The sequence below is a fragment of the Kwoniella mangroviensis genome (assembly GCF_000507465.2).
Source record: "Kwoniella mangroviensis CBS 8507 chromosome 1 map unlocalized Ctg01, whole genome shotgun sequence".
In the NCBI taxonomy this organism is placed as follows: Eukaryota; Fungi; Basidiomycota; class Tremellomycetes; order Tremellales; family Cryptococcaceae; genus Kwoniella; species Kwoniella mangrovensis.
The window spans coordinates 12,690,025-12,706,910 of NW_027062533.1; the positions used below are offsets into that span (position 1 = coordinate 12,690,025).

Below are 16,886 nucleotides of genomic sequence, written 5' to 3' on the forward strand. Positions count from 1 at the left end.
CTTGGAAGAAAATGACATATACAGTTGTTCGAATCAATGACATTGACACTAGGCATCATCTCGCTCCCTAGTTCTCGGATTTCACATGCTGTTCTGATCGTTACACATCTCCTTTGGTCCTCATCCATGATATGATTAAAATGCATATGGTTGGAGAATGCAGATCATATACACAGCAATCAGTGCCAGTATTAACTGGTGATCGGAGGACTATTGCGGACATGCCCGCTTGTTGTTTGTTTGCGGTTCCGGCTGTTCGTCAATGTCCAAAAGGTTCGACCAAACTTACCTGCATCTACGTTCTTTCATATAACTAGTCCTTCAACCTTCTCCGACTGCACGCAGCACGAGATCTGACCTTGTATCTCATCTGACAGTGACCGACAGGATAGAAATGGCAGAAGCAGGTCCCTCAGTCCCAGTCTCCATTCCAAACACCACCTTATCACCGTCCTCACCTACTCTTCTCAATACCATCCACTCGGTATTGATAGCTCACTCTTCCAAGAATCTATCTCTGACTCATTTACACCCTTTCGCACCTTCGTCTACCCGTTCTGGAATCGCTGGAACAGACAAGGGAAAGGGAAAAGATATCGAGAATGAAGTGAATACGATCAAGGGCTTGAGGGATGCTGTGAACAAGTTGAAAGTGGTTTTGAACAATCCTTCGGGTATCGATGGTGGGACTGATGTCGAAGGGAGGCTGATGAGAGGTTTGAAAGAGATGTAAGTACATCTCATTATGATATAGAGTAACATAGAATATGAACAAGTACATTCAACGTATAGGCTGACTTGACTTGGTCTGTCTTCTATCCAAGATCATCGCATCAACTACCTCTCACCCAACAGCTAATCTCCCTAACTCCCAGCCTCTCTGTAACCTCATCCGCATCATCTTTCCCCTCCCATCTACTTAACCTCCATCCTATAAAGCTACTCGAAGCTATCTCGCTTTCATTGAATTTACAATGTTTTATCGAAGATTCACAATTCGGTTTACTCAAATCCTCTTTAGCAATTGCAGGGACGAGGTTTGTCATCGATGTGGATCTCGAGACTGGACCTAGTTCCGGGGTAGGAGGTGACGAAGATGAAGACGAAGATGGGGATGTAGATCTAGATATGGAGAGTAAACAACCTCAAGCCAAAACAACATCGGATGACATTGCAACCACTCGAGAGGAAGTTCGAAACAAGATTAGATTAACCAAACTTATAGTTAATCACGTAACTTCCTCTGGAGGTACAGCAAAATCTACTTATATATCAGCGATTTTGAGGACTTTGATTGAAGATTATTTGATATGTTATGATAGTACGACTTTGGGATTGTGGGAGAAACAAGTGATTTTGGATAGGTTGATAGATGGTTTGAAGGAGTTGAAGCATTTAGATGATTATTCGACTCGAACTCCCACCTCTGCATCTACATCGACAGATGCTGAACAAGTGATTGGAAAAAGCGATGGCTTTGAGGAGATTGAGAAGATTGCTTTGGATCTGAATGATTTATATACTCCTGTTAGGTGAGCGATAATTGCCCCTCAATGATTGAAAAATCTTTGTACACCATGTCACTTGATTGTGCTGATGGATTTGTGGGTTAGTCAATCTAGGATTTATCCGACATTGAATAGATCCATCTTTCCTACATTCCATCTCCTCCCTCAGTCAGTTATCAATACCGAGCCCAACCCGATTATCAAACTTCGACCTGCGAAACCCCACGAGGAGATACCTACTCCCTCGATGGATGTGACTGATATCCCAGCCCAGGATCAGGAAAGACACGACGATGTGAATATGGATAGTGTCAATTCAAGTGATAAAATCGCCAGATCAAGTTGGATTATTGAGATCGTACCTGAGAATGGTATGGATGGATTGGTAGTTAGGCGAAATTGGTTGAGTCAGACTATTCTGGAGAACGATGAGGCGGATGGAGTGGAAGGTATAAAGGTTGAGAATCTGTTGGTGAGTATCACAATCCAGCTCCGGTGATCAATCTTTTGGCACCTTTTGTCATCTTCTTTACACCTTCATTCCGGACGGTTTATTGTACATGATACTGAATAACTCATCGTCCATGACCACCGTTGAGAACTCGCTATACTGATATCTTCGATATATCCCTTGTCTCGCAGTATCATGCATATCCCCCTCCTCCTATCGCACCGTTATCTCCTCAAATCCAACTTTTCCCATACACTTCCACTTTCTCACATCCTTCGCCCTCTCCTGGAAAACATCGTGATGTAGATAAACAACAACAAAAATGGAGTATGGTAAATCCTGGTCCTACCGCTTTTGTGGTAGGAAGGATCGGTACGAGCAGTGATATACAGCAAGTGGCGAGAGTACTACATGTAAGTCATTCATCTCTGTCAAGCATACTTGAGGTGCTCTCGGATCGAGAATCGGAGAAGCGAACTTGTGAGGGTCTGATGATTCTTCCTGCAGTCACTACGAAATCAGATTGTACTCAACAACATGTTCAATTCGGTATTCATACCTCATCTTTTGAAAGTGGAGGAAAATGGTATCAATACTGAAGATGATGATGAAGATGAAGATGACGGTGTTGATGACATCAATGATTTGCTATCAGGTATGTGTCTCACTCTATGATCATCAGTCTTCAATCGATTGATCGATTGAAGTTGTATGTCGGATTGGATCCATTTGAGGTTTTGACAATTCAAATTGACATATTATGAATCAATGTTTATCAGGCGATCAAACTTCAATACCGATAAACTTGAATCTATCACAAGATTCAATTACCATTACCTTCCCATTAATTAATGATGAGGACGATACAATTGAAAATGTTGAAATAGTTGTAAGACCGAGCGAGAAGGAGAAAGATGGATATGTGGATGTACGAGTTGATGGTAACGAGTTTACGGTTGACGATGCTTCGGATGAGAGTAGGAGGGATTTGATCAGGATTGTTAAAGGGGTGATTAGATCGAAATCAAAAGCTTAGACATGCATCGATCAGAAGCGAGAGATCAGGACTACGAGATGCGTTTGTTCTATCGTACGACACGATACGGTAGAATGATGGAAAGTTGTAGGATCATATCGAAAAATAATAGTAAAATGGAATGTCTTACGATACTGATCAATCACATCGTACGGTACTGAAAATGATGTTTGACAGAAGAGGGTCATCCCATTGCTACAGTATGATTTTATTCTTCTTCTTCGTCTTTCTGATCTGTCCGCCATATTTAGGCTGGTAGGTTTAGATCTGTACTGATCGGCATGCAATAGTAGACTTTTTCGGTTGACCGAGTAACTTATCTGATACTGAAACAATACTCGAACACAAGGCAGGAATACAGTAACGAATACCGAATACCGAATACCTTAGGATCTTCGATAATGAGAGACAGGACCAAGACCAATTTACTTCCGAGCTATACAGTAATCAGCATAAGCGAGATAGACGATGGATCTGGCAGGTCTGTGCTCTACTTGCCAAGCGAATGATCGAAGTCGACACCGACATAGATCATACCGTTTTTGGATCTAGATCTGGTTTTGGGCGGGATCATAGGTACGTCAATCAAATTGAGGTTGATCACATCGGGTTAAACTTGAGCAAAAGTCTATGGATTGCAGGATGACTGGTGCCAATACAGTTATACTGATTTCCCATCGAATTACCCGTGAATGGACTAAACATATCAATGTAGTATCTCCCAGACTCTGCTGAAAGATCTTTTTCTTCGTAAGTGTACCTACCAGATAAACCCAACCTTCAACAGAGTGGCTCATGATATGGGTTCTGAATCTTACACTAACGATTATGTGATTCGCTCTGACATTGATTGCACACACATTGATCCGCATTCATCTCTTAGTAAGTCAACCGACTAGTTTGACATCAGCAGAGAACTTTCCTGTAGTCAGACATTTCACCTTAGTTCGCCGCATTTCCTCAAGATCATTCGGTCGGTGTAGCGAGAGTGTCAGTTCAATACATCACTAAGTAATAAGCTAGCTCCAGGTCAAATGATACATCAGTGATTGGCTCCTCATCAATCAATAAATTGGGAATGTCATTAGATGCTATGTCAGATGAGCCGAATAGATCTACTAGTCATCACTTTGTGCCGAAGAACGACTCCCATGAGCTAAATCATATCATGCACCGTACAGGAACGAAGGGGGAAGAAACGGTATATAAAGAACTTCCTCATCTATCAATCTCATTTTCCGCTTCCACTGTTCTTGTCTTGCCAATAACCTTTGAGAATCTCACCATACCGAACCGATAACATACAAGTCATCTCTCAATTTTCGGTTGACTCTACCACGCCACAATGAGATACTTTGCCGTCCTCTCTTTATTGGTACTTGCCAATTTGGTTCAAGCGAACCCTCCCAAGCCTTGTCCGACCATCACCGATACAGAGACTGAAACTGAGTAAGTAAATGCTTCTTCAACTTCATTATGTTGTTCTATCCTCCATGAACTTTCCTCTTGATTTCACACGATTGAAATCATCACGTCAACTCGTCTATGATGGTTTTCCTATGTGATTATGATTACTGATCTGATACCAACAGGAACTCTACCTTTTACGCACCTACCGTCACTTCGACTACGACTAGAAAGGTACCGATCTGCTATGAGACCGCGACTCATATCAAGACTAAGAGTGAGTCTCTCTCCCTTCTTGGATAATTACTCTGTTCTCGACGATGATTGGTCTATGGGAAAGGATCATGCTGAGACAGTATGTATACGTTCACGTATAGCCAAACACGTCGATGAGACAGCTTGGGTCGTACGTCTCGACCGTCTCTTCCGACTCTTCTACTATACCATCCTTTCACTTGAAACTGACGTGTAACACCTCATCTCATCCTATAGACCACCACCGAACACAAGACCAAGACCGAAACCTACACCGCCAAACCATACTGGACCACCACAGTAACCACCAAAGTCGTACCGACCTGTACCAAATGGCACCACGGCGGTAAAGATCGATCTGTCGAAGGTCCCGCCGAAGCCGACCTCGAAAAGCGAGATGACCCTTCTACCGAGAAAAAACCACCTCATGGATGGTGCCCACCCAAACCTCCTCATGTGACTACCACCGTCACTACTACGGTATGCAAGACTGAGACTCCGACCGCTTGGGCTACTACTACGGCTTGTAGATGGACCAAGACCAAGGAAGAGGTTGGTGAGTGGCTGTATTGGCGATCCTTTTTTGACATTCTACTACAATATCAAATGGACATCGCTGATGATGGACCTGGATCCTCAAATACTGTACGTAGTCCACACAAAGACTACCGTTACTGATACCCACACTGAAACCAAGACTAAACATGGTCATCCAGTCATTACTACAGTTAGCATTACTCCTACCAAGAGTGAGTAAAACCCAAAAAATGACAAGAATGGACTTATCCTGACACGTTTGGATTGGGGTTGTCGTAGCCAAAACTCAAACTGTAACTTCCACTACGATCACTGGAAGATGTAAACCGACTCACAAAGATCATTAAGCGGTCTCAATCAAGCAATCGGAGATGATTAATGCGCAATTGAGTGATTGGTGGATTGGCAATTGGTTTGGATGATGTTATATAAACACACTCTTTTGGTCATAATCTTATTTGATCTAAATATGCGAGTACTCGAGTACAGTATGCAATTAACATGCCGTGAACTTCGATCAGATTGCATTTTTTCAAGATTTAGATAGCTACGTTAGTACGGTTAATGCAAAAAGCGGATTGATCCAAGTGATATTATAGTGTCTATTCTAAGCCACAGTAGGGAAGCGACTGTATGGGCTGTTTGTATTGTAACTTAATTTGGACACAGATCGATCATAATCAGATATTGTTTCCCCCCAAACCTGATCGATCCTTTTGTTCCTTACGCCTGCGTGGGTAGTGATCGCTCTTCTGATGTACAAGACTCATCGATCAAGAGTAATCACAGGTAATTTTCATAATTACAATACTGCGGGTCCATTTGTCATACGATGCCTTCGTGAGTGGATGCTCAAGCTCGCACTGTAGCCAGATCCTGTCTTTTGAGACTCATCAAGATATCGACACACAAGGGCACCATACTACAGTGAAAAGCCACAGATAGGGGAATTGATCTTATATCAGGCAAGTTTTTGTGGCACAATCTTACTCGCTTGCAATCCTCAAATGATGATACAAAAAATCACACATCTTTCCTTTTCATAATTTGAGGATCAATCATTCATGTGACCTCTGGCTGTCCATCAAAGGTTGAAAGATGGTATCACGAAGAATGGTATAGTGTAACATTTCATTTTATACCTATAGTACGTCTATCTCATTATCCCCCTTTTAATCTGTATCATTCCCCTCTCAATCCGCGTAACGTAACTTTACCTTTAGTCAGGTCCAGTACAATAGTGTCTTGCTCACTTCTACTCATCCCATTGCAGTTATTGCTGAAGAGCCTAAGATCCTCACCAGATGTGGACCATAATCTGGTTGATCACCTTCTCCCTTTCTCTACCATTACGAACAGTATTGGGTGAAAGGGACTGTCCGACCGCAACTGTTCCGACTGTTATCACCAGGTCAGTTTTTTTTTTCAGCTTTACTCCAATCGCTCACAGTCTGGTATCAATCCTTCCTCCTTCTCTGCTTGTTTTAGGCCAAATGATGACCTACTGCAATGTAAATAGTGTCGACACTGTTACGGAAAGTACTACTACCACCGATACAGATACTTTATCATAATGTTATGAGTATACAACTGTATACGTACATCGAAGTGAGTCTAGCTTTCGACAATTAGGAATCGCCCTCAGTAACTCATAATTCAATCATGTGATTTCCTGTTGTTTTGTAGCAAGAGCGGCAGAAGCTGAAGATTTCGCTGTAAGTCATATGTCAGTCATAGGAACAAAAAGAAAGGGAGCCTTTCAGGTTTACATTGATACCTTATGTCAGTTCTTCACCCTGACCCCAGTACCCACCGCCAATCCCGCAGCTACGCCTACCTCAAGCCCAACAACTACAACCTCAACGATCTTCGTAAACAACTGCTAGACTACTAGTCTGCCCGATCTCGATCTGAGGGGAATGACCAACGCCGAAAGGTTAAAGAGGGGTTTACCATTAAACCAACCTCGATTCAGAAAACCTGGCTTCTTACCTAATTCTAGACAAGAACCAAGTTGTATCACTACAGTATACGTTACTACACCTACTACCACGCAGACTACTACTACTACAACCACGACTTTTACAGAGAAAACTGTTACTTGTTTGTTAACTATAGAAGAAACAGTTTATGGTAGGTTTCAAATCCTCATATATCCTCCACCCATGCCCAGAAATCCAGGGGATGCTTAGAAGTGTTACACTGAAGATGAGATGACTGTACGTCATGCACCAGTGACACTTGAAGATGCAAGAGCCGGAGCTGCTGCCACTCGAGTAGATGCAAATGATAGGGAAATATCTCCTGCCAAGATTACACCTGGTAAGTTTGCTCGCTTAACAATTGCAATTTTCGAGCCATGATGGTTTGTCTTTGGTCTTAATACTTGGTGTAGCACCAGCTCTCACTCAAACAGTGTATAAATGTCGATAAGAACCCCTTGGCTTTGGCGGTGGTGTGGCGGGGCTTTCAAGAGTTTTATATAATTCAATCTTCATACAAATATGGACATTTGGGGTGGACAGCCTTCGGCTTGGACAGATTGTACATATATGCATTCCAGATATATCAAGTGCAGTATGTGTCTTTGTAACGAGCTACGCAATGTGCAGATCAGTGGATTTGTATACAGATCAGAATGAGGAGTTTCCATGCGAAGAGTCGTTGCTCTCCATTCGCTAAGATGAGGACATCTGATGTCCTTTGTTACACTTCGTTCGTGTCAAAATTACGAGAAAGGATTATATTTTTCAATACAGATTGCCTATACAGACATACTGATATGAAATGCTTTCATACAAATACATATCAAGGGGCTTTGTTCTGTCATGTCATTCCCATCACCTCACTTCTGCAATCTCCACACATCGCCCAACCTCTGTTACCAAACATCTCTCAATTGCCAACATGCAAACTAATTCCTACATCCCCTTCGCGACCCTTTCAGAACATTTCCGCAACACTCGTGAAATGATGACTCCTCAGAGCAAACAAGAGGCCAAGAGCCAAAACGATGATCTGATCTGGTAAGGGTTCTATCTAGTACGTGACAATCTTGGAGCTGAGAGATCACTTTAGGTTAGGTGTTTCTCCTCCTGACGTGCAGCATCCACCCTTGATGGTCTCGCCAAGTCCATTGAGACCCTTGACCGAGCATGTCAAGGTAGATTGGAATGAACCTTTGGGTATTGAACCAACAGCTTCGGGGTAAGCAAGTACATACCGTCCGAAAGGATTGTGCTCATACTGTACGTACTGATCCAAATGTATTGACAGAGAATGTACTTCTTTGGCGTACTATAAGCCTCTCTCATCCCTCAATCGAAGTTCTTATCCAGACTCCAAGCCTAATTCCCAAGATCTCAGCGCTGAGTCAACTTGCACGGCGATCATCGGACGAGTCCTCATCCATCCTATTCCAAACCAAAATGTTGACCAAGCTAGATTAATCGATTTGAAGAGGATCGGGGCTCAAACTGACTGTCTTTCTCCCATTGATACTGCTCAAGTTTTACCAACGCCTGATGAGATAGAAGAGCTATTACCTTTCACACCCGGTCTCCCAGAGAAGATGAAAGGATGGTCCAATCATCTTGACGAAACCCCCAGCCGGATCGATTTCAGTCAAGCTCAAGATTTGATTGATGAGCTTCAAGTCAAAGAAGACGATGAAGATACTGTACAGTTTGATCTTGAAACATCCGGCGGGCAAGACAGCTTACAACAATTGGTTGAAAAGACAGGAAGAGCTGCTTTGAAAAAACGAAATATCTCTTAAGGCCTTCCCCGATTTTGGGTAAAAGAGTCTGTCAGATGAAGTTCTAATTATATCTAGTACATCCAACATTCTATATGCTATTGTCCATCTTTCCTGACTCTTTCGACCTTCCCATCTACGATAGTCTCTTCCCATTCTTCTCCCAGATCCCCCTTAGGATCTTCAAGTATCTGTCCAATTTCAGCTTTTTCCTCACCTTGTGTAGTCTCAACTTCTCCTTCTTCCTCCTCCTTTTGATTTATGTCAGATGGATCATCCTTCGATAGCGCGCCGATAGCTTCCGCTCGTCTTTGCCTGTATACATGTTTTGGAGTTTTGCTCGATGGGCTAGATCGGGTTTCTTCTTCTGGCTGAGCTGTTGAACGAGATGGCTCAGATTGAGTGGATCTCGATTTGCTCTGAGAAGCTGCAAGAGCTATACTTCCTGGATTATACTATACCACCGCACCACGCTTCGTTAGCTCAACATGTAAAAGAAAAGAGACGATCGCATACCTTTTTGAACCTTTCGTAATCTTCTACGATCCCCATACCTACGGAATTCTATTGAGATCGGTGGCCATGATGAGCTCGATTCTGAACGGTAAAGAATTTGACAAGGGAGTTACTCACTTTGTACAGCTCGATCAGTACAGTCTTATCAGGATTCTTCAAATCCACTTTATGTTCAATATTTATGTTTGTTATTTCTGCTGCAACGGTATGAATCATGTCCATACGATCTAGTCGATCGGATTGACGGGTATTCGTGTCGATTGCGAACTGTTGTACATCGTCAGCGTTCGAATTCCATTATATTATATCTCGAATGTCAAGTGTAATTACCTTCAGAGACCGATTATCCTCGGTCTTGAACCCTTCTTCAACGACTTTCGAGGACATCTCAGAAAGTTGCTTGATCGTCGCCCCTGCAATACCTGTAACGGGAATTATACGTTTACACCATCTATTAGATCACAACGAGGAGATAGATATTAGCTAGATGCTCTTGGTGATTACAAGGGTCAAAATCCTACGATTTTACTCACTTTAGCCCCGTTCTAGCGGACGATTCGGCTTGCTCCATTATATGTCGGACTAACTTGTAGGGCGATAGTGGTGGAAGGACATTGATGTATATGACTGAATTAGTATCCATGGAGTGTCAGTGTCCCGGACAGCGTTGGAAGGTTAAATACATAGACTTACCACATATGACATCATGTGAGCACAGCTCTATGTTATGACAGATCAGCATCGAAAGCTATACCCGTAATGTCTGTTAGATTTTAGAATGTGTATTAGACTTACGAAATCGTGTAGATTTCTTACTCTGATCCATAGATTCTAAGTCCTTTTTCAATTGAGCTTCAAAATCCAACTCATCAGCGTCCTCTTCTTGCTTGACATCTGAATCGCTGGTCTCTGGATATAGCTCGTCTGCTATCTGCATATCGACATTTCCATTAGGTTCCCTCAGGACAGATCTCAAGCACCAAGCTCGACTTACCGTCTCGAGGTATTCTATCAACTCAGCTTCAGCCGATCGTTCCTTGTGCATCACTGTCGTTACGCAGATTCCAGGTGAAGTGAACATTTCTGGCTATTGACGCACATAGTCAGCTTGACCATAGACTACATGGAAGTGTCTAATGAAGTAGCTTACCATCGGACTTGCCTTGTACTTCCCTAAAGGGTTCAACTTGGGTCGACCATCTTCATGCTGCCTCGATGGTCTAGGTCCATCACGACCACCTCTTCCACCTCCTCTTCCTCGACCCCCACCACCACCTCTCTTTTGACCTTGATACTTGTAGAACTTGTGCTTCTGAGCGGTGTTTTCGGAAGACTTGCGCTTGTCACCCGTTGATGGTCCCGTTTGGTCTGGCATCTTGGCTTGTCAGGTGTATGGTATATGAATCAGTCATCAGTATAGGTCTGAAAGTATCCTTCATCGACTATTGTTATACTGTACTCGTAGCATCCAAAGTGCGAGAATAGATGGTTGGGGTCAAGTCACGTGACGTTTGGGATGGCGGTGTGGAGTCCCGCATCTGAGGGGGATATGTGATCCTTGTTAGTTTGTCCGAGTGGAAGAAGTGAATCTGAATGGATTTGAATGCAAGTGTGATTTGTGCGTTTCAGTACATGCATGAGCTATACATATTGATATCTGGTACTGTAGCATGATCAGACCGCCTCGCTCGATAGACACGTCTAGATCGTCAAATCCAGATGTCGTATCATCACCTCCAAGCCCACTGATCACCCCTCGGTCAGACATTCCCCGAGCGTCCTCCTCGCAGCAATCAGACCGACATGATGTCCGTCGCACAAGATCTTCCTACTTCGCTATACCTTCCACTTCAGTAATACAGCAGGGAGGTAGCATCTCGCCATATCGTCCTAGGGAGAATACTACTCTGGGAAGTACCGCAGGAACTTCGAATACTTCACGATATGGTTCTCATCTACGCCCATCTAGTATATACGGGCTAAATCTAGCCGACGGACCTTCCAACAATTGGTCAACACTGCAAGAACTAGTGGGTGATGATGACTTTGAAGAGGACGAGCTATCTGGGAGCCCCAGAATATCCTCTCAGCCTAGTACCAGGAGTCTTCGATCACTGTTCATACCACCTACACCTAGGGAACATAGGACACACCCGGTAGATGTCAGACAGAGAATTGAAGATCTTCCAACTATAGCTGATCAATTAGTAGGATCACCGCCGCAACTCAATGGCGAACCTCCCAATAACCTATTTGTGGAACATGAGAATCAGATCGAAGTGGAGAACCGTCCGACATTCAGTAGATTGCCTTCTTCACTCAGAACAGGGTATGATGCGACGGATGATACTCACGAGAGGAATGGAGTGAAGTCGCCATTGGTCAGAGAAAGGACGACGCCGATACCAGAAGCGCATGAGAGTACCAAATCACCGTGGAGAGTACAGACAAGTGAGCTTTCATCATTTGGCCCATGCGACTCTATATGCATTGATGAACAAAGCACGCTGATCTCAATATATTTGCTTTGAAAGTTTGGAAAAGAGTATGGCGTCCATCTCCAGTATCCATAGCGATCTTCAAGTGCTCGCTAGCCTATCTAGTTGCCTCGTTATTCACCTACGTCCCTTTTCTGGCGGAATTGCTGTCAACACAGACGGAGACGGACGCCCATGGCAGAGTGACCTACAGACCTGCCAACTCAGCTCACATGGTAGCTACTATTGTTGTCTATGTGAGTCGTACCCTTTCCGTGTCTTCCATAACTTTCTATACGTTCTCTATATTGACGTATTGGCCTGACAGTACAATCCCGCCAAATCCCTTGGGAATATGCTCTTGTCCACGCGTTACTGCTTTCTTCTCGCCCTATTTGCTTCATTCGTGTCAATCTCGGCTATAGGAACGATAGAGCTTTTCGACCATTTCTCACCTTCTCATGGGAGCTCTTGGGATTGGATCAGCGAGATCGGCGATTGGATAGTCTGCATATTGTGGATAGGAGGCTCGATGAGCACTTTAGCTTGGTCGAAATTATGGGTGGGGAATGCTAGTTATAACACCGGTAAGCATACTTCGCTTCCTCGCCTATGATGGGCTATACAAGACGATTTGTTGATGATGATGGATAGGATGTTCGATGGCTGCCATTATTATTTATAGTGTGGTGATCAAAGAGGGGGCTTTCCCTAAGTTGATGGAAGTTTTGTATATCGTGGCTGTCGGAGGTGAGTTTTACGCTAATCGTGGGAGCCTCCCTTCCCACTTCATCTCGATCTTCGAATCATGAACCATGGAGAGGCTCATACTAATCACCTCGTTTGCGCAGTGATCATATCCAGCGTGATCTGCTTTACCATCTTCCCTTCATCCGCCACTACCAAATTTCAAGATTCCATGTCTCGCTCACTAAATTCTTTCTCTACGCTACTCGACTTACTCACTTCAACGTTCTTACTCGAGAAGCAAGTCATCAGGGGAAATCGGTCAAGTTTGAAACATGCCATCAAATCACATTCGGCCGGGTTCAAAGCTTTGAAAGTCACTCTGGCGGAAGCCAAACATGAGAGAATTTTAGACTCACGTATACGGGGGAGGAATTTGCATCTGTATGATGCTGCTATAGCGAGTCTCGCAAGGTTAGCCCAGCACCTGTCAAGTCTTAGGGGATCAACGAGATTGCAGGAGAGTCTGATCAGAGCGGTGAAGGAAGGTAGTATATCAACTGAACATTTCGTCCCGGGATTTAAAGAGCATAAATTATCGATGTCGATCGTCAATAAGATGGATGATAGACCTGGTCCTGAGATGAATGACAATACGGATATCGAGAAGAGTATCAGGTTGTTCATGAAGTTCAGGTTGATGGCGGGCGACCAGATGAATGATCTGAATGTAAGTTCGCTGTATCACAATGTATCTGCGAATCGATAAGCTGACTTGAGCTGTCAGAATCGATGTGATGAAGCTCTCGAAGCTGTCCAATTACTCTCACAACATGATTTATATAAATCACCCGTCGACTTGGCAGAAATCAGAGAAAATCTAGCTAAATCGTTGAAAGATTTCTCCAGCAGTAGTAGTAGAGCTATCAAGAGAGTTTATGCCGGACCGAAAAGACGAAGAGGGATTTACGAGAGTGATTCTGAGTCTTCTGAGGATGACGATCCGGACTCATCTTCAACTTCTGAAAATGAAGAAGATAAGGAGAAGAACGAAGATCTCAATAAGGGAAATATCATTGGTGGTCCTAATGAAACTGTCTTTCTGGTCTACTTGTCAGTACAGTCCTGTATTCTATCGTGTTCGTGTATATACAAGACTATCAATTAGATCGGTGCTGACGACATGACTACAGTTTCCTGTTTACATTCGAGGAGTTTGCCAGAGAAATGCTGTTCCTTCTTGAAACCATGCAAGAGGTAAATCGGAACTCTCTTTTCACTTTGTTTCTCCGAAGAATCGCTCATCATGATTGAGGTTATAATCATAGATTGTCGATGTCGAACCGATTTCAACCTGGGGTCATCTGAAATCGGTCATCATCAGAAAAAGAGGGAAGAAGGAGAAGCGGACTCAATATCTGTACAAACAGCTTCGTACGTATCGATCTTGAATGAATTATTATCGCCTGGTTATGGCGGTTTCCACACATTAATCCAAATGTTGACGATCCTGTTTTACTTAGATAACCTGGTCCCTATCGATCCATCGAAGCTACAACCTCCACCTTTTCCTAAGAACCGGAATGATTCGGCTGGAACAGTATTGATACCCGATAAACGATCGTTAAATGCATGGGGAAGGTTCAAGCAGGCTTTTTGGAGATTTGGCGAGAGATTGCGAGAACCTGATATGAGATATGCAATAAAAACTGGTTTAGGAGGAGGTTAGCTAATTTATGCGTTATGACCAAATTCGAAGCTGATGCTCAAGTTGCTTTCTCAATAGCTATCCTCGCTGCACCGGCATATACCGAGGCTGGAAGACCATTTTTCCTTCAGTATAGAGGCGAATGGGCTTTGATAGCTTATTTGGCAGCTATGAGTCAGACTGTGGGACAGACCAATTTCCTGTGAGTGTGGGCGTTTGGTGTTTGCCGTTTGAATTGCTAAGTCGCACTATTATGTACAGGTCGTTGGCGAGGGTGGGAGGTACGATGTGAGTATGATCAGTCGTCGGTGAATGTAGCTTATGCCATGGATTTGCAGAATCGGAGGCACTGTAGCCATCATTTTTACCAAAATGTATGTCCCGCCGATTTCTGATTTCACAGCTCGATGGAGTACTAAACCGTCACTCTCAAAGCGCTCAAGGCAACAACGTTTTACTGCCTATCCTGGGATTTTTCTTCGCCATACCTTGTTTCTATGTCATCACTCAAATGCCAGATTACACCAACGCTGGGAGATTTGTCCTTCTGACATATGTAGGCGCTCACTCCACTTCATTCCTTACGGTGATACCGCTGACTTCATTGTTGTTTCAGAACCTGTCTTGCTTGTACACATACAATGTCGGAGAACGATATAACCTGACAGTCGAACAAATCGCTGTTCAGAGGTCAGCAGCAGTGATCATCGGTGTCCTTTGGGCTGCGGCCGTATCTAGATGGTGGTGGCCTTTCACAGCTAGAAGGGAGTTGAGATTAGGCTTAAGCGAGTAAGTCATAGACATGATTCCTTCTTTTTACATCATTCACCAAGGATAGCTGACTTTTTGGACTGTTCAGTTTCTGCTTGGACCTTTCTTACCTTTATTCTAGATTGGTAATGACATACAGTAAAGGTGCCAACAACATTGAATTAGATGGTGACCAACAGAACATGGAAGAAGAAGATGGAGAAACCACACCGCTGATGGGGAATGAAATCCATTTTCCACATTTGAGTGCGAGTGTCAGGCAATTTATGGCTATGTGAGTAAGAATATCACTTTGCCTTTGTTCGTAAGGATGTACTGTAGTCAGCTGCAGATCGCTGACGCAATGCTTGTCTACTCTCGCAGGGAGCTACACCTCCAAAGTCAGATTCTCAACCTTCGCTCTCTTCTCGCTCAGACTAAGAACGAACCCCGTCTTAAAGGTCCATTCGCTTTCACATCTTACAATGAAGTACTGCTGAGCTGCGAGAGGATGTTAGACAAGTTACATAGTATGAGATGTGTGACTACAAGGGATGAATGGTGAGTTTGTTTCATTAATGAAGATATGTGACTGTTTTGCTGATCGGTCAATGTCTTTTATAGGGATCATGTGAGTGGTGCTGAGCTGTGATCAAATGAGGCTGAGTGAGATGACAAGCTGATGTTCACGATTCATGAAAGGCAATGAGGAAGGAATTTGTCGTTCCTGTGAATGGAGAGAGGAGGGAGATGGCCGGGCATGTGATTCTCTACGTGAGTAGCATATCAATATATCAACAATCTCATACAAATGTTTTACACGGATCGCCTTGCTTGGATCTCTAAAACCCAATCCTCGTCTTCCGACTCTGGATTGTGCAAGCTTAAAGCAGCAATGCTCATCAGTCTACGTGGATCTTCGCAGTTCTACACACTCTCTGCAGGATTCCGCACGCGTACACCTCTCCCACCTTACCTCCCTCCCGCAGAAGAATCAAGACAAAAACTGATTCGAGCTATAAGAAGCCTAGATGTGGTAAGAAGGAGAAGTGTAAGAGGCGGAGGGAGACATCTGTTGTTCTTCGCTTATGCTACTGCCATGCAGGTGAGTTGTATGTCTTTTGTCATTTCGGATGATGTACTACAATGAAGCATCTAGCTTGTGTTCAAGTCCAGCTGATTGTGCTCTGCTTTTTTTCAAACTTGTATCTATGAATTACAGGAAGTGATTGCCGAGCTGGAATATCTAGGTGAAATGATGCAAGAGGCCTATGGGGTCATATCACAGAGTACAAAGGAAGATTTTGAGGATTTGTTTGAATTGACAATCGAGCATGAAAATGAGGATGACAGTTTGAGGAGAGAAGTGGAAGAGAATGAGGATACGATCAGAGTAGGGAGTGAAGATGAGACTCAAGACTCGAAAGGAAAGAAGACGAGTACATGAATTAGAATGAGTTTCTAAGGTGTTGATTTGTGGGAATCAAGGATAATATATTGTGATGTACTGAACTTATAATGACGTTGCAACTGACGATGAATAATGAGTAACGACCCACACCTAGGTTGCAAGAGATCCTCAACAATGACACAGGCTTGATGACTGGACAACACTGCTGTACACGGATGTACAGTGGGGCGGCGTCCCAGTATATAATACCCGTCCGAGATTGTTGATGATCAGTCAGTCTACTGGAAGAGAGTCAAGACATAAAACATAAGTTTTCATACATGTATGGATATATATGTACAAATAATAGTCCAAGTCGTCAACAGCCATATTTAAATATATCCACC

The 16,886-nt window shown here is 43.4% G+C and overlaps 5 protein-coding genes across 5 annotated transcripts; 4 read left to right on the forward strand and 1 right to left on the reverse strand.

Moving 5' to 3' along the window:
- Nucleotides 1-394: 394 nt before the first annotated feature.
- Nucleotides 395-2,995, forward strand: I203_104807 (uncharacterized protein; the record flags this gene model as incomplete). Its single annotated transcript, XM_065517623.1, has 6 exons — nucleotides 395-729; nucleotides 825-1,532; nucleotides 1,614-1,980; nucleotides 2,151-2,372; nucleotides 2,467-2,614; nucleotides 2,739-2,995. The coding sequence occupies 6 exons, from the start codon at nucleotides 395-397 to the stop codon at nucleotides 2,993-2,995; spliced, it is 2,037 nt and encodes a 678-aa protein (XP_065374441.1).
- A 1,345-nt stretch (nucleotides 2,996-4,340) lies between these two features.
- I203_104808 (uncharacterized protein) lies at nucleotides 4,341-5,541 on the forward strand (the record flags this gene model as incomplete). The annotated part of the gene is made up of 6 exons (XM_019143608.1): nucleotides 4,341-4,444; nucleotides 4,588-4,679; nucleotides 4,780-4,808; nucleotides 4,895-5,213; nucleotides 5,311-5,406; nucleotides 5,474-5,541. 6 exons carry the CDS (start codon nucleotides 4,341-4,343, stop codon nucleotides 5,539-5,541), a joined length of 708 nt encoding a protein of 235 aa, XP_019006657.1.
- Nucleotides 5,542-7,113: 1,572 nt separating this feature from the next.
- I203_104809 (uncharacterized protein) lies at nucleotides 7,114-8,972 on the forward strand (the record flags this gene model as incomplete). Its single annotated transcript, XM_065517624.1, has 4 exons — nucleotides 7,114-7,327; nucleotides 7,430-7,516; nucleotides 8,278-8,401; nucleotides 8,471-8,972. 4 exons carry the CDS (start codon nucleotides 7,114-7,116, stop codon nucleotides 8,970-8,972), a joined length of 927 nt encoding a protein of 308 aa, XP_065374442.1.
- A 77-nt stretch (nucleotides 8,973-9,049) lies between these two features.
- I203_104810 (uncharacterized protein) lies at nucleotides 9,050-10,842 on the reverse strand (the record flags this gene model as incomplete). Its single annotated transcript, XM_019143606.1, has 9 exons — nucleotides 9,050-9,406; nucleotides 9,468-9,515; nucleotides 9,585-9,734; nucleotides 9,798-9,918; nucleotides 10,001-10,094; nucleotides 10,161-10,187; nucleotides 10,263-10,398; nucleotides 10,462-10,554; nucleotides 10,618-10,842. The coding sequence occupies 9 exons, from the start codon at nucleotides 10,840-10,842 to the stop codon at nucleotides 9,050-9,052; spliced, it is 1,251 nt and encodes a 416-aa protein (XP_019006655.1).
- Nucleotides 10,843-11,137: 295 nt separating this feature from the next.
- Nucleotides 11,138-16,536, forward strand: I203_104811 (uncharacterized protein; the record flags this gene model as incomplete). The annotated part of the gene is made up of 20 exons (XM_019143605.1): nucleotides 11,138-11,918; nucleotides 12,002-12,201; nucleotides 12,273-12,531; nucleotides 12,599-12,694; nucleotides 12,796-13,361; nucleotides 13,419-13,744; nucleotides 13,825-13,888; nucleotides 13,960-14,065; nucleotides 14,155-14,355; nucleotides 14,418-14,541; nucleotides 14,601-14,627; nucleotides 14,678-14,713; nucleotides 14,775-14,895; nucleotides 14,956-15,128; nucleotides 15,199-15,384; nucleotides 15,474-15,650; nucleotides 15,714-15,720; nucleotides 15,792-15,863; nucleotides 16,015-16,194; nucleotides 16,312-16,536. 20 exons carry the CDS (start codon nucleotides 11,138-11,140, stop codon nucleotides 16,534-16,536), a joined length of 3,927 nt encoding a protein of 1,308 aa, XP_019006654.1.
- Nucleotides 16,537-16,886: the final 350 nt, after the last annotated feature.